Consider the following 25801-nt stretch of genomic DNA (forward strand, 5'->3'; position numbering starts at 1 on the left):
ATATACTCTGTATTATCAATTAAAAATGAATATCACTTTTGCTTGATAACACAGTTTAAACCTGGATTTTCATGATTATGTGGTCATAGATACTTACCCTCAACATATAACAAATAAATTATTTTTTAAAGTAGATCTCTCAATTTGTTTATGCCAATCTCAAGCAAACTCGGTATATTACATAATTTATACGCATGAAACATAATAAAAACTAATATTATTCAACAGAAATAATGTAAATTTTTTCCCATGATTAGATTTCCGTGTAATGGATACCAAAAGAATTTTTTCGCCTATTTTAGATGTTTATTGCAAAATCCAGATGCATAAAATGCGTTCTACTTGATGTGGTACAAATTACTTCTGTTGCTAAATGTCTAACACTTCTGTTAATTCTAAACAAGTATCGTTGGTGATAATTATTTGCTATTTAAATCACGCGACCTTAAAATGTGAGCCGGGATCAAATATTAATATTTTTATAATTATCTGTTATATTCATACATGTTGCATTTCATTACTATATACACATGTAGCATTCGTTTACCACAACCCACTGAATTTAATATCAATGATAATTTTTGGTGAATGTATGTATTAATTTTTAGTATTTTTTTTATTCCAATCTATCAGCTTCTGAAGAAGGCGGTCATCCTATATCCCCAAAAAGTCTATCTAATTATTTCTGAACAACTAAATAAAAAACATACTTGCCTTTGATTTTAAAGTTCTCATTGTACTAAAATGCTTGAAAAATAATCACACATAAAATAGTTGAGAAACATATATCATCCATTCCAGTATCAGCTAATTCAGTTTTTTCAAGTTAACCAATTTATTGTTAGTAGTACGTTAAATCCGTCATTGCGTAATCGAGCATAAGACACGGGCAAAAATAATACATTTTCACTTTTAATTTTTACGCATCGATGGATTCGAATGAAGTAATAGCAAAGGTGTAATTGTAGGAATAAGAAACGCTACTAATCAGAATCAGAATATTCAAGTAACCATAGTGAGTTACTTGTGGAACTATCCCACTTCTAGAAATCCATGCTCTGATTATATCTGAACAATTACCTTTCTTGCAATTTGTTCTGTTTGCTAATTTTGTTGCATTGGCGAGATAGCGACTTTTTCAATTTTGGGTACCAACATTTGCTAAAAAATGCATAGTTTAGGACTTCGAATTCTCTGGATCAATCTAAAAAAAAGTAAATTTTAATGAAAATTTTGCGGAATGTTTTTGTGAATAAATGGAGTGATGGTCATAAAAACATCTAAAATCTAAATCTGCCTTGAATTTTTTTTCGTTGTTTCGAACAGAATGAGAACTTAAGAGCCCTATATGTTGTTGGGCTAGTTTGATTTCATTTAATACTATAGGTCATCCCCAACAGAAATTAAAATTTCTGTAATAAAACGAATATTTTTATTCATGCAGCAATGTCAGATGAAGGCTTTTCAAACTTGGAAATATTTTTTTATATTTCCAAGTGGAAACCGATGCCACAATTTCTTGACATCAGGCTCCTCAAAACGGAATCGAACAAGGGTCCTCTGATTCAGATCCACTCACTCTATCCTCTAATATCTATAAAATCTATCTATAAAATAATCTTATAAAAAATACTAAATTAATACATACGTTCACCAAAAATTATCATATCTATCCTCTTACCAAGTCACTAATTTTTCTTGTTTAGCTATCCAAATCCTAATATTCTCTTCAACCTTATAACGCTTTGCTTGAGCATTCAATCACTCTATTTATCAATTTTGCAACTTCATTTTACAAATTGCAATTCTCTCCTAAATCGCTTGTATTATAACAGGAAGATTATTATCAAGTGCAGACTTTCACTTCATGGATACATTGTTATAGATTTCAAATGTCGGGTTAGTTAAGCATGTAAAATAATTTATATTTCACACTGTCCAGAGATTATTTAGAATTACGATCGATCAACCATTGTTTTAGCATAACGGGGCTGAACGGCTTTTATAGAATTAAGCAATTCTGATTTAACAATGGAGTTCACTTATAAAATTGAGTTTACAGCTATACGAGTAAATTAAGTAAAATGATTCGACGAATGTGTGCATATAATTTTATACATTTGATGGTGTTAATAGATGTAGATATATAAATGCACACACATGTACGTGTATGTGTATATATTGATAGGGCCATTTAATGTGGAAGAAAATATTAAATCAAAAAAATATTATTTAGTATAACTCAGTGTCTATTGGTTTTTAATAAATTCCTTTATCCAAGATTCTATCAGGCAAAATATTTTCAATAAAAGTGCTATTTATACTTGATCACGCCATTCGCGAAATCTATCGGCGATATCATTACCAAAGAACGAGCTTTTCTATGAAGAGCAAATGAAAAAAACGAAAGTGCAAACAAAAACGACTTCACTAATATCACATCGAAGAAAATATATATATTACCGCGATAATTACCATAAAAATCTATTAACTTTCAGTTGTTATTCGTTAAAAACATCGTGTTCGGCATAATTAATCATTTTTATGGAGGCAATAGTTATTACAGATGTTTTCACTTTGAAACCGTGTTCATAGAAAACAGAGTAATTATTAATTATGTTATCGAATGATATTGCTTGATATAACGTTACATTTTGAAATATTTATAATTCATTGGTATATTACATTAGAATAGTTATGCAAAAATATTAAGTTTTGGTGGAAGAAAACATGAAAATCAAACATTATATTTTGAAAAATGTCTAATAAATTATTATAAATTGAATTGAGATATATATATATATATATATATATATGTATATATATATATATATATAACCTGTTCAATCTGATCAGGCGGATCGCAGATCAAATCCTCGTCATGGACCAACCCCAAAACCGTGCAGTAGCAATATCAATTTTACACTTGAAAATAGATTTCAAATGTTTCCATCTGAAAATAGCCCTTCCCAGGCATTGTGTCAAATTGAACAATAAGTCAGCTGATAATAAAATAATTAATTATGAATGCATCAACCGTTGGGTTAACATCTAAAAATAAGAAGTAAAGAGAATTTTCAACAGCAATAGGATGAAAGGTTCTGATTGCAGTTAAAATATGAGAACAAAAAAATATTCATATAGACATAATTGGCTGATTTTATAAATTTGAAATTATTATTCTAACTTTGTATTATATGCAACAGAACTTCGCATAATGGAATTCGAAAAGCCATATGGCTCGACGCCCACTTTACGGGATGATCACTGATAATATATTTTTGATAGATTTCAAGAATCCGACGCCATGTGGTCGACAGCGATAAGGCACTGTCTGTCTGACAAATTGCACAAAATTATAAAAATATTACAGGCACATACACACATGTATAACCACTTTACAAAAAATCGGCTACATCCAATGCCTCACATATTTTAAATATCCCGTAGTGTAAGTAGTGATTGTTTTTCCACAATAATTAAATTCTTCCACTAAAGATATGCTTTCAATTTATATAACATAATAATACAATTGAATTTATATACACAATGTATTATAAAATAATTGTTCAATTGTATCTCTGGAATTCTAAAATTTCAATACATAATGTTGGAAATGCAAAGAATAAAAATGTTGAAATTCGTAATATTTCAAAGGTAATAAATTTTTGGAAAAACAATTTTATAATTTCAGGCATTCGTAGAATAATCTGTTAATAAATGTTTAATATTTGTCGATATCACGAACTAACAATTTTAATTCAATTTTAATATATTGTAAAATTGGCGATTGTCTATTAAATTGTCATCACGAATATTATTGAAAACGTTTAAAAATTAATTATTAAGTAACACAGTGTTATTTACAAATATATATTTTATTTTTAACAAGAATGGATCAAATTAACATGAAACAAGAAATTCTTTGAACATATTCTCAGAAAAGTGATTTAAATTATTTTCTGTTAATACTAATACTAATAATCGCATGGACACAAAAATAGAACTAATTGAATAATTAAACAATCTAATAATTATAAAAATATAATTTTAAGACGTACAATTTGTATTTAATCATAATTTTTTTTGAGTAAGCATTAATATCACTTATAACAAAAATACTGGGATTTGTTTACTTTTATTAGTACATATATAATAATTATGTACTTTTATGTTTATCTTAAATTATATTATTCACCAATCGGTTACTTAAACATAAAGATATCTACCTTGATTCTATCTTACAATTAAAATAAAATTACTCTCTTCGATTGAAGCTTATAAAACGAATTTGTACATATAAAATTTTAGAAAAACTTCTAAAAACTGAATATTATTTTCATAATGTAATGAGATTCATGAACAAAATATTAAAATATATTAAAATATCTTAAAAAATATACCCATTATGAAGAAACCCCGGAATGCCATAACAATTAATAAAAAGAACAAGATTAAAATACAATTCAAGTTCTGGATCGCAGTTAAAACAACATTCATATATGAAAAATAAAATAAATCATCCAGACAGAATTATTCACCAGCTTTACACATTCATAATAAAAATAAAATTTATCATACAAACTAATAGGAATTACGAGTAGAATGTGAGGACGCTGGTTTGATTCCCTCGGACGAGCAGGAAAGGAGGCATATCCTTGGTCAAGGCTTCCAACCAGGCCATGTAAAGAGGGGCAGTCATAATGTTCTTTCTGGGCATTGGAAGAGTCATTACAACCAGGTTGCTCTGCATTGAGTGTTCCAAAAGGAGTTCTCGCAAACGTAAATGGCGATTGGTTTTGTCTTTCATCGAAGTCAAGTCGCTTTCAGGAATAGGAGCTGAAAAAATAGACGCAAAGATAAATTAGTTACTCAATTCGGGTTTAGATCTGACAAAAAAAGTCTATATTAAGATTTATAGTTGGAGATAAAAGATGAGTTATAAAAGCCTATTGCAAAGCTTTTCCAATTAACATAACAGTTTTCGAAAATCTCAGTATCACAAATTACTCTGCTAATATTACAAAATAAAATGTCTATTCTCTTCTTATTATTATTCATTCCTTACCACTGTCAGGGTCATCTTTGTTGACAGGTACAGTCAACCCAGAGATCAACTGTTCGAAGAAATTGGTAGCTGCCTCTCCAGGCTTCTTAGTAATATCTGGCATAAGTAAAAGATCACTGTAATCTATCCTGAATTTAGCCAAAAGTGATGCCATGCTACGTTGCTCGAACTCTAATTCTGCTTGCTTGTTAGCTAACGCAAAAACTCGCAATCTGCAGTTCATCCAAGTTCTTCTGGTACTGATGATGTATGGTAGCAGTAAAGTCAAACCTGAGAATAGATAGGGATAAATGTAAAACGTTATTGGTTAGAGAGATAGATAATTTTTTATTAATTTACCTCCATCATCGTACAACCACCAAACATCAATAGTTCCGCTCTTCTGTTTCCGCGTAAACAACGTCAACTGATTTATGACGTCTTTAGGCAAATCTTCTCCATTTGGACCCTTGTACAAATGTGCATAATCCAATTTCTCTCTTTTGCTTCGGCTTTCTTTTTTGCTGTCTTTATCATCAGATTGACTGCTTGAAGATTGCATTGTCGTCTTTGACATAGGATCATCAGGATCTGGTGAAGAATTGACACCGGATCTAGGTTGACTCAGAGGTGTTGCCGGAGTTGATAAATCGCTGAGACTGCTCGCTAAAATAAATTATGTTTTTGTTTTTATTAAATATGAAAAAAAAAATGAAATAAAAAATAACACCGTGTTAAAAATAGTTTTGAAATCGGTAATTTTCGATAATGATTTTAGTTAGATAGTGTGATACGAAAATGAATATGTAAATGGCGGATTTATATTTTTGTGAGAAATATAAGTATAAATCTTTGATTTTAATTAATTTTTCTTTTATATGGTAACAACACATTAAAGTGAGTGATTTGATATTGGATAAAATAGATGCAAATGATACAATTAAATGCGAAACTGTCTTTAAAAATGGGAAGAATGCTATTATTTATTTTAGTTTTTTAAAATACATAAATAAAAAATACGACTGTTAAATGATTAAAAAGCAAGTTAATTATCTGTATGATACGTGCACAAGCAACAATTGAATTGAATTTGTATTAAAAGTTATTTATTAATTTATATTAATTTGATTATTTTTAAGAAGCATATGATTAAATGTAATATTAATGATATTAGTCAATACACAATACAAAAATAACAATAATAGTACTATGAAATGACGTCTTTATATACAAATAAGGAATTTTAATATGATTAATAAAATTAAATATTACAAAATATAACATTAGAACGCCTATTATCACACATCCCAAAAATGAATTCCTCTCGTTAATACCACAGTGTGCAAAATCACCTAAAAACAAATAGTTTTCCTAAAGAGACTCACCAGGTTTTAGTCTAGTAACTAGTTTATTTTCCGCCTGACGTGTACCTGTTTTTAGGTAATTACATAGATCGTCCGCTGCGTGTGAAAGATCAAATTAGATTTATATGCCAATTAATAAATATTCTCAAGTTTAACCTCAGTTATCAAAAAAATATTTAATATTTGAATAAAGGTAAAATAATCATCAAAAATTATCTCAATCGAAGCTGAGATAAAATTTCAACGTTATGATGGTGTTAAAGTAGATATTATTCTGAGGTAACTTGTATTGAGTAAATATCAATTCATAATAAATAAATTTTCTTATTTAACTAACTGCAATAAAGTATGCACTTCCCATTATAACTCATAAAATAGTGGATTTAATTTTTTTTTCACTCACCCTGTGAGACTTGTTGGCTATAATTTTTGACACTGTCGTTCATTTCACCATTTGTTTCATTGGCAGCACGAGTCAAGTCACCAAAACTGGCATCCCTTGGTGTTGTACTTGTGGTGTCGGATACCCCATCGCTGCCTAAAATTTTGGAGTAATCCAAACCTTCCTGAACGCGCAATATCGCTACCGCCATGTACATATCCAAAGCTTTACTGGAAAAATAATTGATAAATGTGAAAATATTTACCAAAAAATCTTTGATTAAAATAAGATTACTTACTGCATGACATCAAAGTACATGTTGAGCTCTTCTTTTGGACATTTCAGCCAATCTCCTTTGTAACCCATCAACAAAATGTTAGGTTTAAGTTTTCCGATACCACTAGCTTGCAAAAGAGCCTTGGCTCCCAATTCAAAATTGGTTTCATCAACTTGGGTATAAAATCCTTTTATTTTATGTGTACGCAAATAATTATGAGCTTTGCTGGTCAGGGCATTACGAACGCGCTGCGTTATTGGACCCTAGGAACGATCAAATTAAAAAAAAATCACGATATAAAATTTAAACATTTTTTTATAATAATTTCGTGAGTTATTATGTACCTTTAAAATGTGACCACAAACAAGTAGTGATAAGTTCTTTGTAAGCAAATAGGAAAAGTCGATTAGAGGTGGTCTTGCTCCAGGCATTCCAGATAATACTAAAATTTGCGGACGATAATTCTTTACGTGTTCTTCAACATTATTCAGTTGTTGCACAGATGTCAGAGCGTTTTTGTAGGTTTGGGCTTGAGTTGTAGAACCCCAGTTTACATCTAGAAAAAAAATAGAATTAATATACTATTAACATATTAGTAATTTAATGATTTGGTAGAAATTAGAACACTTACAACTTATCAGCGTAACTAGTAAATATTTATTTTAAAAACGATGAAAATTTAATAAAATTTACAAAAGCAAATTTAAAAGCATACTAAAAAGTAAAAATAATAAATCGTGTCAAGTTTAAAGTAATATTTTTACATCCATTTGTTTGTTACGGGTAAGTTTTCTTTGGCTGTTAGAAATATTGCTCAGAAATATTGTTCTTATTTACCTGGTTTACGGTAGCTGACTATTAGATAAAGTGCCAAAACAACAGACAATGTCAAAAGGGCAGTAATCCATGAAATCAAGAACATCACAGCGACACAGACGATTGCTCCGGCCAGAGACAACCACATGTTATAGTACTAAAATTTGAACAAAAATATAATTATTAATTATTATGCAAGTGATAAATCATTTTCGTGGGAACAAAACCAAGGAAAACACTTATATTTGCTATTTTTTCAAACATTGCTATTTGAGGAAATTTTGTCAACGGTTCATTTTTGAATATTTTAAAAATTGCTTGTACTCTTAAAATTAAATCTCTAAATATTTTCATATCGTCAGTATCAAAATAAAAAATAATTACTCTGAATGTAGGTCTCCATCCGACAGGACGAGCTAAACTTGCATGGAAGGTACTGAAGTTGATTAAAGTATAAGCCGCCAAAAAGAAGTTTGAGATCAGTGGAGCTATCAAATTCAATTCACCTGAAAAATAAAAAAAAACATTGAAATTATTCTTCTTACTAAACTATTTAAAGAAATGCCATCTACCATGTAAATAAGATGATATTTTATCAATCATGATATACTGAAATTATTCAAGTTGTTCAGATACTTAAGAAACAGTTTACTAGCATTTGTCATAGAAAAAAGTCTATACTAGATTTTAATTAAAATATTTCTCATTTAAGTAATTTTGGCACAGAATAGTTTTTGATTTGTCTAATAAATTATCTAACATAACAAATTAAAAATTGACAAATTATGGACAAGCTTAACAATCATCCAATAATATCCAACAAATACAAGGACAAGCTGAAAACACATCCCATGCTACAGAACAAATATATGAGTTAATTATTATTTCAAGCTTTAACTTATTTTTTATAAAACTATATTGGTTTGAGTCTGAACATTTTCATAATAATTGATAAAAAATATTAATTATGAATATGGTGTTTTTTTTAATTTTTATGGTAGTTCCAAAATTCAGGTCATTTAGTAGTGATGCCTTGTCATGTGTAAATAAAATTAATTATTGAGAGTCTAGTTTCACTCACCTACTAAAATAAAGGAAATAGCTATAAAGAAAGTAAGGACATATCCTCGGACTGGTTCATTATTTTTGCCATATCCTTTGGCAAACCATTCAATTCTCGGATAAAGTCTATCTTTGCACAAAGCCTGAAAAACTTTCGGGGCCGAGACCAAAGAGGCGAGCGCCGAGGAGAGTGTGGCTGCGAAGCATCCGGCGTAAATGAGAGGACCGAAACCTGATACTAACTCTATAACCTGAAATGAAAAATTGAAAACATTGAGAAATGGTATTTAGTTAACAGAATGAGCTGGAGAATTGATCGTTTTCATGAATATGTGTATCAAAAATATTTTAAATGGTTTCTAGAATAAGAAGTCAGAAAATATTTACAATTGAGAGCATTTTTCAGAGAAATGACCCGGTTAACTAATTTATGAATGCACAATTACTATTATGAAATAATCTTAATCAAAGAGTTAATAAAATAAAAAAAATATTTTAAATAAAAGAATTTGTTTCAGAATTGATCAGATTAATAGTTCTATGAATTTAAACAAAACAAACACAAATTTAAGGCAATCCTAATGTAAGAGATATTAAGAAAGTTATATACAGAATGATGCTTATACTTAAAATACCATAGAAATTATATTTCAATTTAAAAGTCTTGTCTTATTGTTAGAACTGGTTTCAATAATAATAGAAATGCAAACGTATAAACGTATAAACGAAATGCAAGATAATATTAAGAGATTTATATAAAAATCGATGTGCGCATAATAATGTGTAATAACCATTCATACTTGTTTATCTACTGTAATAACTATAGCTAAAGTTGATAGAATTTAGCAACGAATTTGCTATTGGCTTTAACAAAGATTATAATCGTATCACAAAATTTTGAAATATAAAAATATTAAATATTAACTTTAAATCTATATATACTTATAGGACTCATAAACCTGCATATCGAAAATGAAACGGCTTTATTATCATGGTTTTTCCTATTTGCACACTGATTCTTAGAATTACGAATCATCAGAAGATTTATCGTAATTTGTTACATTATACTTCAGTATCTAATATGTATTACATTTCTGAAGAATATGATATAAGCATGTGTGTTAATTTTTTTATATACAATTATTAAGTAGATATAAAATTCGCTAAAATAATTATAATAATTATATCTACTTATTTAAAAAAACGACTAAAATCTACGTGACTATTTAGTTAGAAATAAAATATCTAATGATTGTTTAATAGCATGTGTCTTATCCTATCCATTTAAAGACATTAAAATTAATATGGTTCAATATACGGCAATAAAAAATAGCAGTCGTTATAAAAAGCATCAATAAAAACAAGCAAAGATATATAAAATGTGATGGAAAACCCGTCCACAAATTATATTGTACAAAAAATATAAAAAACAATTTAATTAGCCTAATGGAATACTAGTGTTGAATTCGTATAAGTCGAAAGTGGGAGTATATGATATGTCTGAAATTGAGACACAAATACTGAAATAAAATAGTTAATTGGAGATTCGATCTGAGGACAGTAACAATTAGTTAATTAATTGATTGAGATTATAGTACTTCTATATAGTATTGCAAACAGAGACATCAATATTTGCATTAAATTATAAATTTTGAAAATGTTTTATAATGAATACATATGAGTCTTACCCCAGTGGAACTGGGGAATTATTAAAGATTGCATATAATAATTTATTTTTTTTAATTTACCTGGAAACTATGCTGGAGACCATATTCGCAAGTACGATTAGCACAATCCAAAAATGTTCCATTGGCCAAATCTTCCAGAGAACCAGTGGCGTCCCTTGCAACGCTGGCGCCGACCATCACTGCCATAATTAAATACGACAAAGTTGTCAAGAATATGGCCAACAATGTGCCTTTTGGAATCGATTTTTGCGGATCCTAGAAAAAACAAAAATTCTAATAAGGTTTCATCTATTGAGAACAAAAACTTCTATACATTTTATATTGCAAATGATAATAAAACTAATACATCATCAATTTATTTAATATACAATTATATATTTTAAACGCATTACGTAAATGTCGTAAAGTCATTTATTTCAAAAATTAACGAGACGTCATTCTTCATCAATTGCATTCATTAAGGATTTTCTTGACATAAAGTATTAATCACGCTGCCACAAAAGAAGATTTATGTTGAAACTATATATGTGATTAATAATTTGTTAAATACATGCCATTGTTACAACTCAATTTTAAATAGATTTCTATGAGGTCAACTTAAGTATTTACTACCTTGTCAAGGATTATTAATTCTGTTTTAATGAAAAGTACGTTGATATTTGTTAAAAGGTAATTATTGCAATAAATTATTTGCGTCGTACTTTGAAATTAAATTGAATAATACAACATATATTTTATAATGGTCCTTAGATGTTTATAGCTCACCCTAAGATCACCAGAAATATTTGCTCCAGCTAATATTCCTGTTGCTGCTGGGAAGAAAATGGCAAAAACTGAGAAAAAGTTATGTTCTACACCTTCAAACGGTCGATAATCTGCCTTCATATTTTGTTCCAGCAAAGTGGCTGAAAATTAAAAACAAAATAGTTAAAAATCCAAACCAAAATTTAGATTTTATACTAAATTTTTATGTATACCATTGTATCCAAGAAATCCCTTGGCAACTTCAGAATCACTTTTTGGACCAACCAAAGTTCCAATCATAAAGTCACCGATAGCAACCAGCAGGATGACGAGAAGACCGACTTGAGCCTAAAGGAAAAAGAAAAAAAAAGTGCAAACAATATGCAAATAAAAGGAAAATTACAATGCATAACTCCAACTATTTCAAAATAAGAATACACAGATTTATCAAAAATGAGTGTAAGTGGTAAGCGTCCTATTCAAAAAAAATATTTACTAACTGTCTCTTACCTTTGCTTCCCATTCCATCCCGACAACCACGATGACTGTTAGGACTACCACAGTAATACTGCCAATAATTCGTACATCCTGAACACCTCCATCTACAATACTTGTTCCCAAAGCCTTTAAAAGATCAGTAACACTTTCACAGAAACCCACGACATACATAGCGCAGGCTACTGCATTTGCCATAGAGAAAATTAGACCGATGGAACCCCCAAATTCAGGGCCTAGAGACCTGGATATCATGTAGTATGTTCCTCCTGAAAAAGATGAAAAGGTGAGAAATGTAGTTTTTCATCAAACATTGTAATGATCATGCGTATTTTTTTAAATATATTTCTATCGATTTTAAAAATAATTCTGGTGAAGAAGTGGAAGATACCAAAAATCTAACTAATCTTAATAAGTTAATGAGTTTTAAGATAGATGTTATGCATTATTGAATTATTTATATATATATATATATATATATATAATTATATACATATAATATATTTAATATATATAATAGTTAAGTTGTAATATATACACAATAGTTAAGTTGTAAGTCAATAGAATCATTGATCGAGTTTGATATTGCCATAATTTTAATTATTTTTAAAACAAATGTGATTAAATACAATTATCTGGTCATGTTATTACTAACATTGTTGTCATAATATTTAATCAAGGTGACCATATTTTTTTAAGTCAAAACCAGGACGGTAATTTTAAATTATGCTAATCCGGGATGGGAAAATTTTGTTAATTTTTTTTCATGATTATTTAAAAATAATTAGCAAATTCATTTGCATTATTCCAGGTAGACAAGACGTTTATTTGCCTAATTTTTGTTAATATTCGTAAAATTGAAAATCAAATGTTCAAAATTATGAATGTGAGAGGCTATTTTAATCCGCCTTTTTCATATAAACCTACTAGTTGTACATAACATTTTCAGATATTTGATGGGTAGTAGTAATTTTATTATCAGGCAAGAGCGAACAATCAATTTAGACTTATACTTTTCGAAAACCTGAGACAATACGGGACAAAAGATATAAATCCGGGACAAATAGAAGATAGAAAAACCAGGGACACGAGGTGGAAATCCGGAACGGCCAAACCGGGAAGTATAGCCACCTTAATTTAATCAATTGCTAAGATTTAAATTTATTGCAAAAAAAGTTGATCTATTTTACTAAAATTATTAAGATAGGTAGATTATCTCATTTTTTTTCGAGTATCTATAATCTTCACCTCCTTTTATGACTCCGTTGGTACTGATAGCAGACATAGACAATGCAGTGATAGTTGTCACAACAGTAGTCGTTAGAATTAGAAGCATTGCCTGGCCCACACCAGCTTGTCCGACGACCCATGAAAGCCGAAGGAACAACATTACACCCCAGATGTTGAGAAGACATCGCATTAGGACTCCTTGGATCCATCCGAATTTCACGGCAGCCGGCTGAGCGGCAGCTGGCTTTTCGGGGGTTTGTCCAGTTGTCGGCTGTGAATAGATGCAATTATTAAAGAATTGTCAGAGGATAAAAAAGAAATGTGCACAATGGATGATTGAGGTTCAATGGTTATATATACAGCTTAAAAGTTCGATTTTTAAATATAATACAGATTGTACTTGTTTCTGGTCCTGGTTCATATTGCATGGGTTCATATAATTTCGATACTACCTTAGTAGTGAATTCATGATAGTAGATTCAAGGTGATCATAATTAGTAATAAATAAAATGAGAAAACAATGCTCACAAATGTGATAAAATAAATTAGGCGGATTTAAAAGCATACGAGTGATAATATACGATAAAACACCAATCTGAATACACATTCTTTGTCCGGCTAATTATATCTAAGTCAAAACTAATTCTTGTATCAACGAGTAGAAGATTTTTTCAAGCAATAATTTGAATCTTTTCTGTATCTGCGATGAATTTACATACATGTACATTAATATGAATGTTTTCGAATTTCCTTGCTCCCTGGGCTTAAATGCTTCCAAATTGTTAAAAAAATTCTCTAAAACTCTTAATATTAACTTTAAGATAGTTCACACTCTAACCAAAGTTTCTATGGAAATAACATGGGTAAAATTCCAGCGACAAGTAAATCAAAATTTTGAGAATAACATTGTATTTACTTATTTCAATCATAAATAAAAAAAATACAATAAAAATTTGATAAATTTCATAAAATAAGAATTTACATAGGAAGAAAAACGAAGAAACTCTGATTGGAGTACGGGATATGTTAGAGTTATTATTAAGAGCTAAAACATTAAGAAAAAATTTTTTAATCATTTATTCCTGAGAGCAGCAAAAACATTCATATTAAGGACAACCCTAATTGTACATAGCAATATTTTAAAAGAACAAAAATTACAAGACTAACAATATTTAGTTAATTTAGGAGCAAGTGCCAGGATCAAGATATAGTTTGTCATGGCATGTTTTGTGAAAAATTTTCTTATTCCAAACTTTAACTGCCATGTAGAAGTATTTTATTAATATTTGTCATCTGGCATATATTCAGTTGATGACTTCTAATCTTCCCAATATGTAGGTGCAATAAATGAGTTCAAGAAGTCACTTACGTAATTAAATTCATTTAACGATTACATGGGAATCTTCATTAATCTAGATGAGATGGTATTTGGAATAATTGCTACAGTTCAAGTTTTCTATAAGGTCACTTGCAAAGCATGAATCATCCTACATGTGTTCTTGTTATGTCTGTTTTTAGCAGTGTTTGGAAAATGTATGAATTCAGATCTTCTTAGAAATCAGCCATGTTTAAATTTTCATATTACTATCTGGTTTTATTCAATCAATAATTAACAAAACACATCAAGTTGTGAAAGTGATTTGCACAATATTTGCCAAAATTTTGAACGTTCAAGATATATTTTTGCGCTCTGTTTTTTTTACTATATGTCTATTTTAAAATTTGTACTTCTTAGATGTTGAATTTGGAATTGGTGTTTTTAAACCAAATTTTAAAAGATTAACTGTATTTTTTAGAGTAAAAATTTTACGAAGATTACTAAAAATTATTAAAAAAAATCTATTAGTTTATGCATAAAATTAGTTTCTATTTGTGTATGTAAGTATTATATAATATTTGGATATTATACAATATGACCCACACATTTCTACGAACGCAAGCATTTTAACGCATTTCCTTCTGCTGATTTCAATATAAGTAATTGCTTATTATTTTATTGCGCTAATAAAATTGGATTAATAGACAAATGACTCCCGAAGAAATAAATATAAGAGAAGTTGAATTTTGATTGTTGAATAAGAATATGTTATTTTAAAGATTTATGATGATATAAAACACATATTGTAAGTAAAAATCGAGAAAAAATCAAAAGCTCTTAATTTCATACTTAATTTAAAAAGTGATTATAAGCAATCAAAAAAATTAAAAAATATATAAAGAATCTTATATAGATGGTTATTTAAATATTAAAGTATAAAGATCGTTATTTGAAGATAATACCAAGTCAAAAACGTGTTCGACTTCAAGTTTAATTTTGTATGTCAATTATAAAATAAGGAATTTATATTATTTTCAGGTTATTCGTTTCATTTTGAGATAACACCCAGTAAAACAATTTTAATGTTACAAGTTTTTATTTTCGTGAATAATATACAAAAATGATTATGAGAAATTTCACGTATTTTGGCAAATTCAATAACGTGTACTTTCGTAAATATACTTTTACTAACAAAAACCGAGCTATTTTGAGGGTAAATCTAGAAAAAATAGATTAGAAAAAATATTATGAAAACATTAGAAAAAATATTATGAGAAATGATATTTAATGTCTATTGATATTTATTTAAATCTTCAAACATATAGTTATTTCAATACTCTACCCATAAGAGTATTGGGCAACAAACTCAGTACTATTGGGCTCATTTAAAAGACATATTATCAAATATATATATTTTTTGTTTTGTTTTATTTTGCCTAGCACAGTATACAATAAGTACATTCAGCTACTTTTACTAAATCGATAATTTGATAATTTGATATGACAGCTTGTGAAGGATACCTATCCTGCGATAGCACCTTCTGTAATTCTGTAAATATATTTGATAGCTAAAACTTTTAAATTCGTGGTTTATTTGAAGAAATGAGTAATATTGTTTAAGTGTGTATTTAAAAATTAAAGAACATAATTCAATATATCGTAAGTAAAGATCGAGTTAGTTCCAGTTAAAAGTGTCTTGGCATTGAGTGTGTCAAGAAGACCGCGCTGCCCTACAGACGACTAACGATGAAATATTACTCGGCCGTAAGTCCAGTCCAAGACGATTACCTACCATTCTTGAACAATCAACATTCATATTAGGTGAAATAGTTATAACCAGGGCTGGACAAAATCAATAAAATGATAATTGGACATTTATCCTAAATGTTATGTCATTCAAGAAAAAACAAACTATAGATAAACTGTAAGTAATTAGAGCTCTCATTGGAGAGTTTCCTAAACAATCCATATTTATGAAACCAAACATTTTGAGAGGATCCCATTAGAATACTAGCTGTATGTGGAATTCTGTCTTAAGGCAATTAAGGCATCGTGCCTTAAGGCAAATTGCTGGAACTTCCCGTACCAAAAATGATTATTTTTTTAAAAACGATTAACATTTTTGAAAAAAAAATTACTTTGAAAAAATAAGATTTTTGAGAAACTATAAATTGGACAAAAAAATACTTTTTTTTGAAAAAAAATTTTTTTTAAAAAAAAAAAAAAATTTAATTTTTTTTTTTTGAAAAAAAAATTTTTTTTTATTTTGACATATTGTGAAAGATCTGAACTTTTTTTCAAAGAAATCGTACTGCTTTAACTGCATAGGGACAAAATATAAAGCGCGTAAGCGCCGCGTCGCTGTCTAACGCATAAGCATCGGTACGGAACCCATAGGAATGTTAACAAAATGTATACTTATTGTTAAAATCTCTATAAAATATCTGATAATTTGATGTACATATGTCTAATGATCATTTTTGACCGCCAAATGGCTCATTTTTTTACTTTTTCCTCTATATCTCCAAAACCGCTAGACCTACCTTCATGAAAATTTCAATACAAGTAAAATGTTTTTTGAATTATTCAAATCGGACGCTCCGTTCTCTTAAAAACTGAGCTACCGTTTTCGGCACTTTTTGCCCCGTATCTTCGGAACGGCTAGACCTGCCTTCGCCAAAAACTAATCAGCACGTCTCCTTATCAATACGAATCGAATGTTTTTTGAATTATTCAAATCGGTTGATCCGTGTTCCCGAAATCGTCGACGAAAATTTGTATCCGCACATACATACACACACGTACATACATACACACACACATACACACACACATACACACACACACATACATCCATTTTTTCTAAGGTATGCCAAAATGTTCAGAAACCTTTGAAACGTAAAGATATATAAAAATTTTCATTTTCGATTTTTTTGCGATTACTATAACTTGCCCTACGGGAAGTTAATAATATTCAGATTCTGATTACTATTTGATTTGTGAAAAAGTCATGATAACTCGATTTTAACTTAAAATATTTAAATAACCATGACATTTAATAGATTTGAATAGATGCATCTACATTATAGAAATTTTGTAATCTTATTTTAATATTTTTTTGATTTCTTATAATCATCGCTTTAAATGAGCCAGAAAATTGGATATTCGCTGCCCAAATCCCTTAAAAATGAAATAACTAAATTTTTAAAGCTCTAAAAGATCATATACCATATAAAGATATTAAATATCATTCCTTATAATCATTTCTTTGAATAGACTGCTAGATTAAAATCATGAGGGTATAAACTTTTTCAATCAGATTAACCTCAAAATAACTGAAATTTTAATATTATAATGTTTGTATGTAATGTTATACGTTATTTGAATAGACATATATAAATTATTATCTTTTACTTTTTAAATGACTCACAAAATTAAATCCTTAAATTGTGTTATACTTTACCAAATTATGAAGAATAAAATTGATTGCTCCAAAACGATTAAAATTTTATATTCCTTAGTAAATTAATAATAAAAAAAAACTTCAAAATGAAGCTAATGTTAATTATTTATATTAGTTAAATAATGTGTTGAATTTTTGGGACAATATGCAAATGAAATTATTAATTTGATTATTAAATCTTTTACTTTTACATATTTCTATTGTATTCTATTTTAGTTTATTATCATATATAATTTATTGTTCTAAATATTCAAACATGTTAAAAAAATTAACAAAATTGAATCATTTTAACATAGTTACAAAAAATTAAAAATTATACAAAATAATAAACTATCTTTTAGAGAAAAATATAATTTTAACATATAGAATTCCAGAGAAATCCAGTCCTACTCACGCCTAAAGAAAATACACAGAAAAAAAAACAATTTCAAAAGAATTCGAAAAATACATGAATAAGCTAAGTCAATATTGACTTTACCATTGATATACCTGTTTGCACACGACTTATAGAGGTAATTATAAATTTCCTTCCTAGTATTTCATCTTTAACATCGTGTACTCATTCACCAATCTTGATTCATGAATTTTATTACGAAATAAACATAGGCGCCGCCTTCATAAATCATTCTACGATATTTTATCTAATGACGAAAATTTCGTCACCGGGTCTTAAATAGCATCACGTTTTGTTTTGTTACTAATAAAAAGTGAGTAAAATATATAAATATAATTTATCTGTATTTACTAAGTATTGATAACGGTTTTTAATTAGGTGATAATAATCTTATTAAATTTAGGAAATCATAAATCAATTAATCTTTCATGTCGAGACTGAATTGCAAAACCAGTATTGGTTGGTTGTAAATAGGATATTGATTAAAATTTTTATTTGAATAATAGTAATAAAAAATAATTATATTTTTTCATAAATAATTAAAAATGTATTTTTGGTTTATTTTTTCAATAAAAGCCTGATTAGACATCTGCATCATATGATATTTTTGTAAAATATTGTGCTTTTCACAGATTATTGTAATTATTTGTAACTTACTGTTACTGACTGCAAAACTATCAAACAAGACTAATATTTATTATTAGAATATTTATGTCAATTATTTATTTGATTTCGATTTTTGGCATTTTATGTACTATGGTTTGCAAAAAAATATTTACAGAAGAAACGAAAGGATTTTATTACCATCATCGCTTTAAATGAGCCAGAAATGTTAATGTTTCTTGCCCAAATCCCTTTAAATAAAAAACTAGATTTTTAAAGCTTCAAAAATCATATACCTATAGACAAAATATTTAAACTATATACTATATTAAAAAAATAAAGCTATTACTAGCTGACAAAAAGTCTACATAACCATCATTCTTTCTTGGCACTAAAAACAGTGAAAAACTATTTGCTGTGCGATCAGGCATTTTATTAAAATTAAATATTATTCAAGCCATAAAAAGATATAAGAACACTATGTAAAATTTCTTAGTTTAAATAAAATATTCATCAAATCGTTAATTAAATTAAATCAAAGGACCATCCTTGAAATCTACACAGTTTACTATGTATGACAGAGTCCGGCATACAAAATGTGCAAATGTAGCACATGTAAATAAGACAAACACCAACACATTACCAACAAATATAAAAGCATTAAAGACACATTGTTCCACAAACGTCAGCTATATTGTTTATTTATATTGAACCATGAAGGTTTCAAATGATGACAATTTTTAAAGAATGAATATATCCCAAGGACGCATTTCGTAATATTAATTAATATTAGATCTTCTATTATCAAGTGAAAAAATTTTATAAGGCAATTCCTATGGTACATTTCTAGCATAATGAGATATTCGTATGCGCAAATAATTTTATTAGAAATCCAAATGTGTAGAAAACTATGTCGCCAAGGGAAATCTGGTCGTAAAACCTAAGAAGGTTAGATTCATTATCTTAACTATCGACTTTGGAAATAGTTGTTGTAGATGTCATTTAAAAATCATAAAACTGAAGATATAAGGTTTTTTATATTCAATCTTTATAGAGAAAAAGTATTTAAAAATCTGTTTCTCTATATTTTATAAACAGTTCAAGATCAGGCTGCAATTACATGTATTTGTGTAATCTACTTTTCGATTTAGAAAACTAATTTATTAACTCAAGACAATCTAATAATAAAAACGAATTAAAATTTTATAAGCTTGTCACCATTGACGACATAGCTTGGTATTTTATTCTAATAGTCAAGTTACTTCACGTAATGTTACTTTTTTGAATTTGTTTTGTAAATTTTAGACAAAAAATCATGAACTGCTTAAAAAAATATTCCAAAATTTAGAATAATGTTATTTGAATAAATGCACGATATAAATCAAATCTTTGAACTTTCGAGCCTTCGAATTCCAGAACTTAATTTAATGTTATATTATTATAAAATGAAACCATAATGCATTTCAGTATTTGATCATCAAATGAAATAAGACAATAAAATCACGTGTTTCTCCATATCAAGAAGGACAATTTAACAGTTAAAGGTTTCCTCTAAAGGAGCATTTAAATTGATGTTAGTCAACTTTTCGATGATGCAAATAGAAAAAATGCTTGGACGCACATTAGGGTCAATAAAAGGTGTCAAATACTAACCCAAGCCCTCTAGGAGAACTAATGACGTGTGTAATCGAGTTATAGAACATCCGACAAGATAATTGGTGTTATATTTATAATATAATAAATTTAAAATTAAAGGAAAATGAAACGCTAAATTTAGTGATTACAAAATTTTGTGTTCATACTTGATTCAAACTTATTGACGATTAAATAATTACCGATTCCTTTAGGTGAATGTTGATCTTTAGTATCATCTCCAGTTTAAGGGTCAACTTACAGAAATTTGGATATTAAAATGGACTCCGATGTACTAAACTTACTTACTACTAAACTAATTTATTAATTATTGCCTAACTAGTTTTTAACAAATTAATTACGAATATGTATGTATTCCAAAGAGGGAATTATATTTAATAAATAGCTTAAAACAACAAAATTATTTTAAACAAAATTGTTTCAAATCTCTATAAAAAATTCGCAAATTCTGGCACATGTCCAAAGCAATCATTTTTGTGCGTATTCACCAAATTAGCATAATACTAATAAATATTTATTGACCAATTATCCAGGAACAATTTGTAAACTAACTGATGAAAAAGTTAAACAAAATGTAATATAATTACCTACCATGAGTAACAATGTATGACACTTCTGAGTAAAACGATTACTTATGAATAATAGAAATTATGTAAATTTTTATTACAAAGGTGATAACTCGAAAAAAGTTGAATGAACTAATTAAACAAGAGTACAGTTCGGAATAAATATAAAAGAATATTTAATGCGAATTTATATTTACATCATATCAAACAATTTTTTTTTATATACTATACAGAATGAACGAAAATGTTTATACTAAAATGGGATTATACTAGGTATGATGTATTAGATATTTTAGAAAGGTTGTCGATCTTTTGGAAATATTATAAACAGTTGAAATATTAAAGATTAGGCAGTGCCTCAGTTTCCATAAAAAATTACCTAAATAAAATTAAACTCAAATTTAAAACATGTGAGCTCTTGGATATACAGAAGAAGGAATGATTAAATCATGTTGACCTGGTTTAAAAAATCTCTAAAGCCGAGTTTTTTAAAAGTAATATAAAAATGGTGCACCTCTGGCTGACAAAATTTTCCAAGTCATTAACTATACTGCGTTCATTCAAGAAGCCACAATTACCTTAGTATCTTGTCATCTCTATTTAACAAAGAATTCGTAGCCATATACTATAATTAAATTACATCAATTAAATACGAACAATAACGTGTTTATAAAAGTCGCAAATTATCTCGTTGCGATCTCAATTAGTCATAAATAACATGTAGTGAACAATTATTTACGTCCATGTGGTGTAAAGAGTAATTATTAGTAGTATTGTTTAAAGAGACGTGCACATATTTACATTTTGTCACGAAAAAAATGATTGAAAATTTAAAACATAGATCCCACGCTACTCAAAATTTCATTTAGTAAGAATCGATGCTTATTCAGTTTAATTGTTTTGAAAATTGTACTTGTAATGAAAAAAATTTCAATAAACATAAATCATATTGGTAACAACTAAATTATACTGAAGAGAGCATTCCACAAGCCACTTGACTCCTAAAGAGTCAATTGATAAAATATCAATCGGACCACAATTGAAAAGGATTTTTGATTGATACAAATGAATTAAACTTTGTATTATAAATGAAGCCATGATGCAAACAAAGTGATACTAAAATTATTGATAATTTCAAATTGATCCCTCTCTCAAAAACAGATAAATATCGTTTGTTGGATTTCAGTAGAACAGTCAAATAGAGAATTATTAGAAACAAAATAAGACATGTAGAGAATTCCCTACAAAACTATTTTAGAGACTGATTTTATTACATATTTCTTAATAGCGTAAGAAACTATTTGCCTCATAATAATGTAATTTAATTGGTCAAAAATCAACAGAATAAAATTAAAATCTCTCAACATTTTGATATCAGGTATGCATTATTGTTTGGTCTTGGAAAATACTAAGATCGAGCAAAAATGATAAATAAATTATTGCATGCTTCTTAAATTGACGTTTTCATAATTCACGAATATAGTTATGATTATAACAAACTACTAAACTTGAATTATAATATCTCAATCAAAAGTTAGCAAAGTGTAATAAATCAAATATTTCTACATCCACCCACATCATGTGAAAACTGCTTGTGGGCTTTTTTCAAATAGTCATTCAAATTATTCCACATGCATGAATTAAATATTATATCATTGCATATTTCTTATTTGTAAAATCATCAGCATAGTACTAAATAGTAAAGCAGTTCTAATATTAAAATAAATATAACTTAATTAAGCTAAAGTGCTTTCAATGTGAAAAACAAATATCACAACATCTAATGTGTGAGCAAATACTTTTTAATTAGAACTGCAGAAGAAAATACTGTCGCCAAGTGTTTCTAAGGATGAAATAATTTAAAGAATATACGGAAAATACCTTAGCACGTGATTATGTAACATCTGATGACAACATCTGATTTTAATACAACTTTGTATAAATAAAATTGAATGATCTCAGGATTGTCTAGCTTAGATGGTCTAACTTACTTATAAATTTATGAATTTAAAATAGATAAAAATAAGTTAATTTTGCAAGTTATGAATGTCTTAAAAGTAATTTTAAACACAATAGTAATCAATGTCTCCTTTATAACCGGTATGATAGATTATCACATCACCTAAAATAGGTATATGTTAAAAGAGAGATACTGGTTTGACATGGGATATCAATCAATTATTTTAAATCTGAAATTCCCATGTTTCAGTGGATCTACTGAATAATGATCAATTTTTTATTGTTAAGTTAGAAATATCACTAATTCCTAAAATAGATCAAGAAAATTTATCTTCTGGTATAAAATGAAATATATGAAATAGTGTTATAAACTCGCCCACGAATATGCACTTGGATATTTGCACAATGCAAACGAAAAAGATAACTGGTATTGATTTTAGTTAAACATGGCATCTAACATGTTCTATTTTTAAACCAAAATAGAATAATCATTTTATCGCAAATTATTCCTTTATTTAAAATGACTATGTACCGTTTCTTTTTATAGTAAGAAGAAGTCATCGCAATTACTATAATCTGAATACAATGGATGCGTCATTCAGCATAGTATACTAACATACATATGAAAATGGAATTATATAAGAAATTGAAGTTTATATGCTCTAAAAGATGTTTTAACGGCGATAATAAAATTATTAGTACTGCATCTAATGACACAAACAATAATGCATAATATTGGGTTGCACGAGTAAATGTTTCTTGAAATGGTTAATTTCTGAAACAATTTCCAGAAAAGTGATACAGCAATTTTTCCAAAATTATGGCATTTCGCTTATTTTGTATTACTACAAATGTATTCCATCAATCTAAAAAATTGTGTAAATTATAAATATTAAAATTGAATAAGTTTGCTTAAATAAAATGATTATAAATATAAACTCCACCAATGCACAGGTGCTTTAATTACATTTCATGACCAACTGTAACCGAGTTAAAATAGTAGATTCTAGTTCCCCAATAAATATGCAAATGAAAACCCACAAATGCTGCTTCTATTCAAAACATTTTCATCACAAATCAATAAATAGGATGAATTCAAATTTGCACGCCATGCATTTCAAGGACCAAACTTTGCAAATGATTTTTTCACGGTCGAATTGCATATTGTACTACACAACTCGATAAAACTACAATTGTTCGATATTGTGTTTGACATATTTTCAATATGCGAAAATTATTCATGCATAGAAAATCATCGATGAATATAAATGACATTTGTTGATATAATAATGTCCAAATGCAGTTAAGAATGCATATTGTAGAATAAACGCTAAGTGTCAATAATGTTTCATTCTCATTGCCGGATAAGGATTCTAAATTCTGGTAATTAATTATTGAGTATAATATTCAACTAGGTATTATTCTAAACTAACCATCATAGAAAGTTTGACACACGTTGAGATCAGCAGTATTCGAAAACAAAGTAAAGTCAATAGTAGAATATAGAGTTCGAAGTTTTCGATTTTAAACGCCATTATTTTAGAAAACAGGTCATTATTAAGGGTGTCAATTTAAAAAATGTGTGTTCATTGATGTGTAAATAAGTACCTACCAAAACTATCGTATTTTATTAAATTTAGAGAAAGCTCTAAAATTAGAATTTACAATTGGATTAGAAACGGAAAAAATCGCTTACTCAAGAAAAAAAATGCTAAAACAGATAAAACCGTAAAAATTCTTATAAGTATTTAGCTTAAATTACAAAATAAATGTTGGTCATGATATTGAAGAAAATTATACAAATACAAACATTTATGTTTTATCCCAAAAATTCTACTACGTATTAAAAGATTTTTCATGCAGGCATTTTCCATAAATATATTTTCTTAAGACAATTTAGATATATTAAATGAAGAAAACATAATATATTTATTGTTGAAAAGTGTGTGAGACAAACTCTATATTCAATTAAATATTGTTTAATATAGAGTTTTACTCACCTATTATACATGATATATATTTAGGAGCCAATCTTCCGATAAAAAGACTGTAACATACCGTTGTTATGGTAACGTCATGTTACGGTCATTACTTCAAATAAATTGGTAGGAAAAACTTTGAAGTCTTTGAAGTCATGTTTTATATGTAAAACCTAACTTCACGCATGTGTTGATCATTTCTGAGCATGAAAGATCAGAAAGATGCAGTTTTGTTCTATAACTGCATAGAAAATACATAGAATTTCGACAGTTTTTGACATAGTGTTGTTATGGTCCATTTTATCATAGAAATGGCTCCTTAATTCAAATTCAAATTGACTATGTATTTTTTTTTCTTGTTCGAACGCTCGAACTTGGAACTCAAAAACCTAAGGATGACTTAAAAAAAATAGGTACAACTAAGTTTCTCTTGTATTTCTAAACTGAATGGGAGCCTGCCGATGTTTAAATTTGAGTCTAGAACTTAATTGAATCAATTGCTCAACATCAACATCTCAGTTTCAGATTGACTCCTACCTAAAATCTCTATAAAAAAAATCGAATTGGAAAGCCAGATCAAACCCAAGCAGTAAACAAGAATGACTGGCTCCTTAGTTATCAAATTGACCAATTTGACAGTTTTTACTACCACAATGCAACTGCTAATCAAGTTTTGCTCATTATGGTTATTTTTATGGAATTTTTTAAATAGTTGTGTTGCATACACTGAGAAAGCTTGAACTTGGGACTCAAAAACTAAG

General features: G+C 28.1%; 1 protein-coding gene across 2 annotated transcripts in view; it reads right to left on the reverse strand.

Moving 5' to 3' along the window:
* Positions 1-4233: 4233 nt before the first annotated feature.
* LOC113377263 (bumetanide-sensitive sodium-(potassium)-chloride cotransporter) overlaps positions 4234-25801 on the reverse strand; it is a 36545-nt gene continuing 14977 nt past the window's right edge. The window contains exons 4-18 of one of the 2 annotated variants that reach the window (XM_026617520.1): positions 13124-13368; positions 11891-12144; positions 11614-11728; positions 11402-11541; positions 10697-10891; positions 8968-9199; positions 8271-8392; positions 7908-8043; positions 7415-7626; positions 7092-7333; positions 6815-7023; positions 6433-6507; positions 5408-5713; positions 5069-5338; positions 4234-4839 (exon numbers count right to left, since the gene is read on the reverse strand). In XM_026617520.1, the coding sequence (XP_026473305.1) occupies positions 4595-4839; positions 5069-5338; positions 5408-5713; positions 6433-6507; positions 6815-7023; positions 7092-7333; positions 7415-7626; positions 7908-8043; positions 8271-8392; positions 8968-9199; positions 10697-10891; positions 11402-11541; positions 11614-11728; positions 11891-12144; positions 13124-13368 (2998 nt within the window). In that variant the 3' untranslated portion in view covers positions 4234-4594. Of the gene's footprint in view, positions 4840-5068; positions 5339-5407; positions 5714-6432; positions 6508-6814; positions 7024-7091; positions 7334-7414; positions 7627-7907; positions 8044-8270; positions 8393-8967; positions 9200-10696; positions 10892-11401; positions 11542-11613; positions 11729-11890; positions 12145-13123; positions 13377-25801 lie in introns of both variants that reach the window. The other variant, XM_026617528.1, reaches the window with a different exon arrangement.

Source organism: Ctenocephalides felis, unplaced genomic scaffold, assembly GCF_003426905.1.
Source record: "Ctenocephalides felis isolate EL2017-DRISC unplaced genomic scaffold, ASM342690v1 CF-g0.4_SCAFFOLD_00845, whole genome shotgun sequence".
Classification (NCBI taxonomy): domain Eukaryota; kingdom Metazoa; phylum Arthropoda; class Insecta; order Siphonaptera; family Pulicidae; genus Ctenocephalides; species Ctenocephalides felis.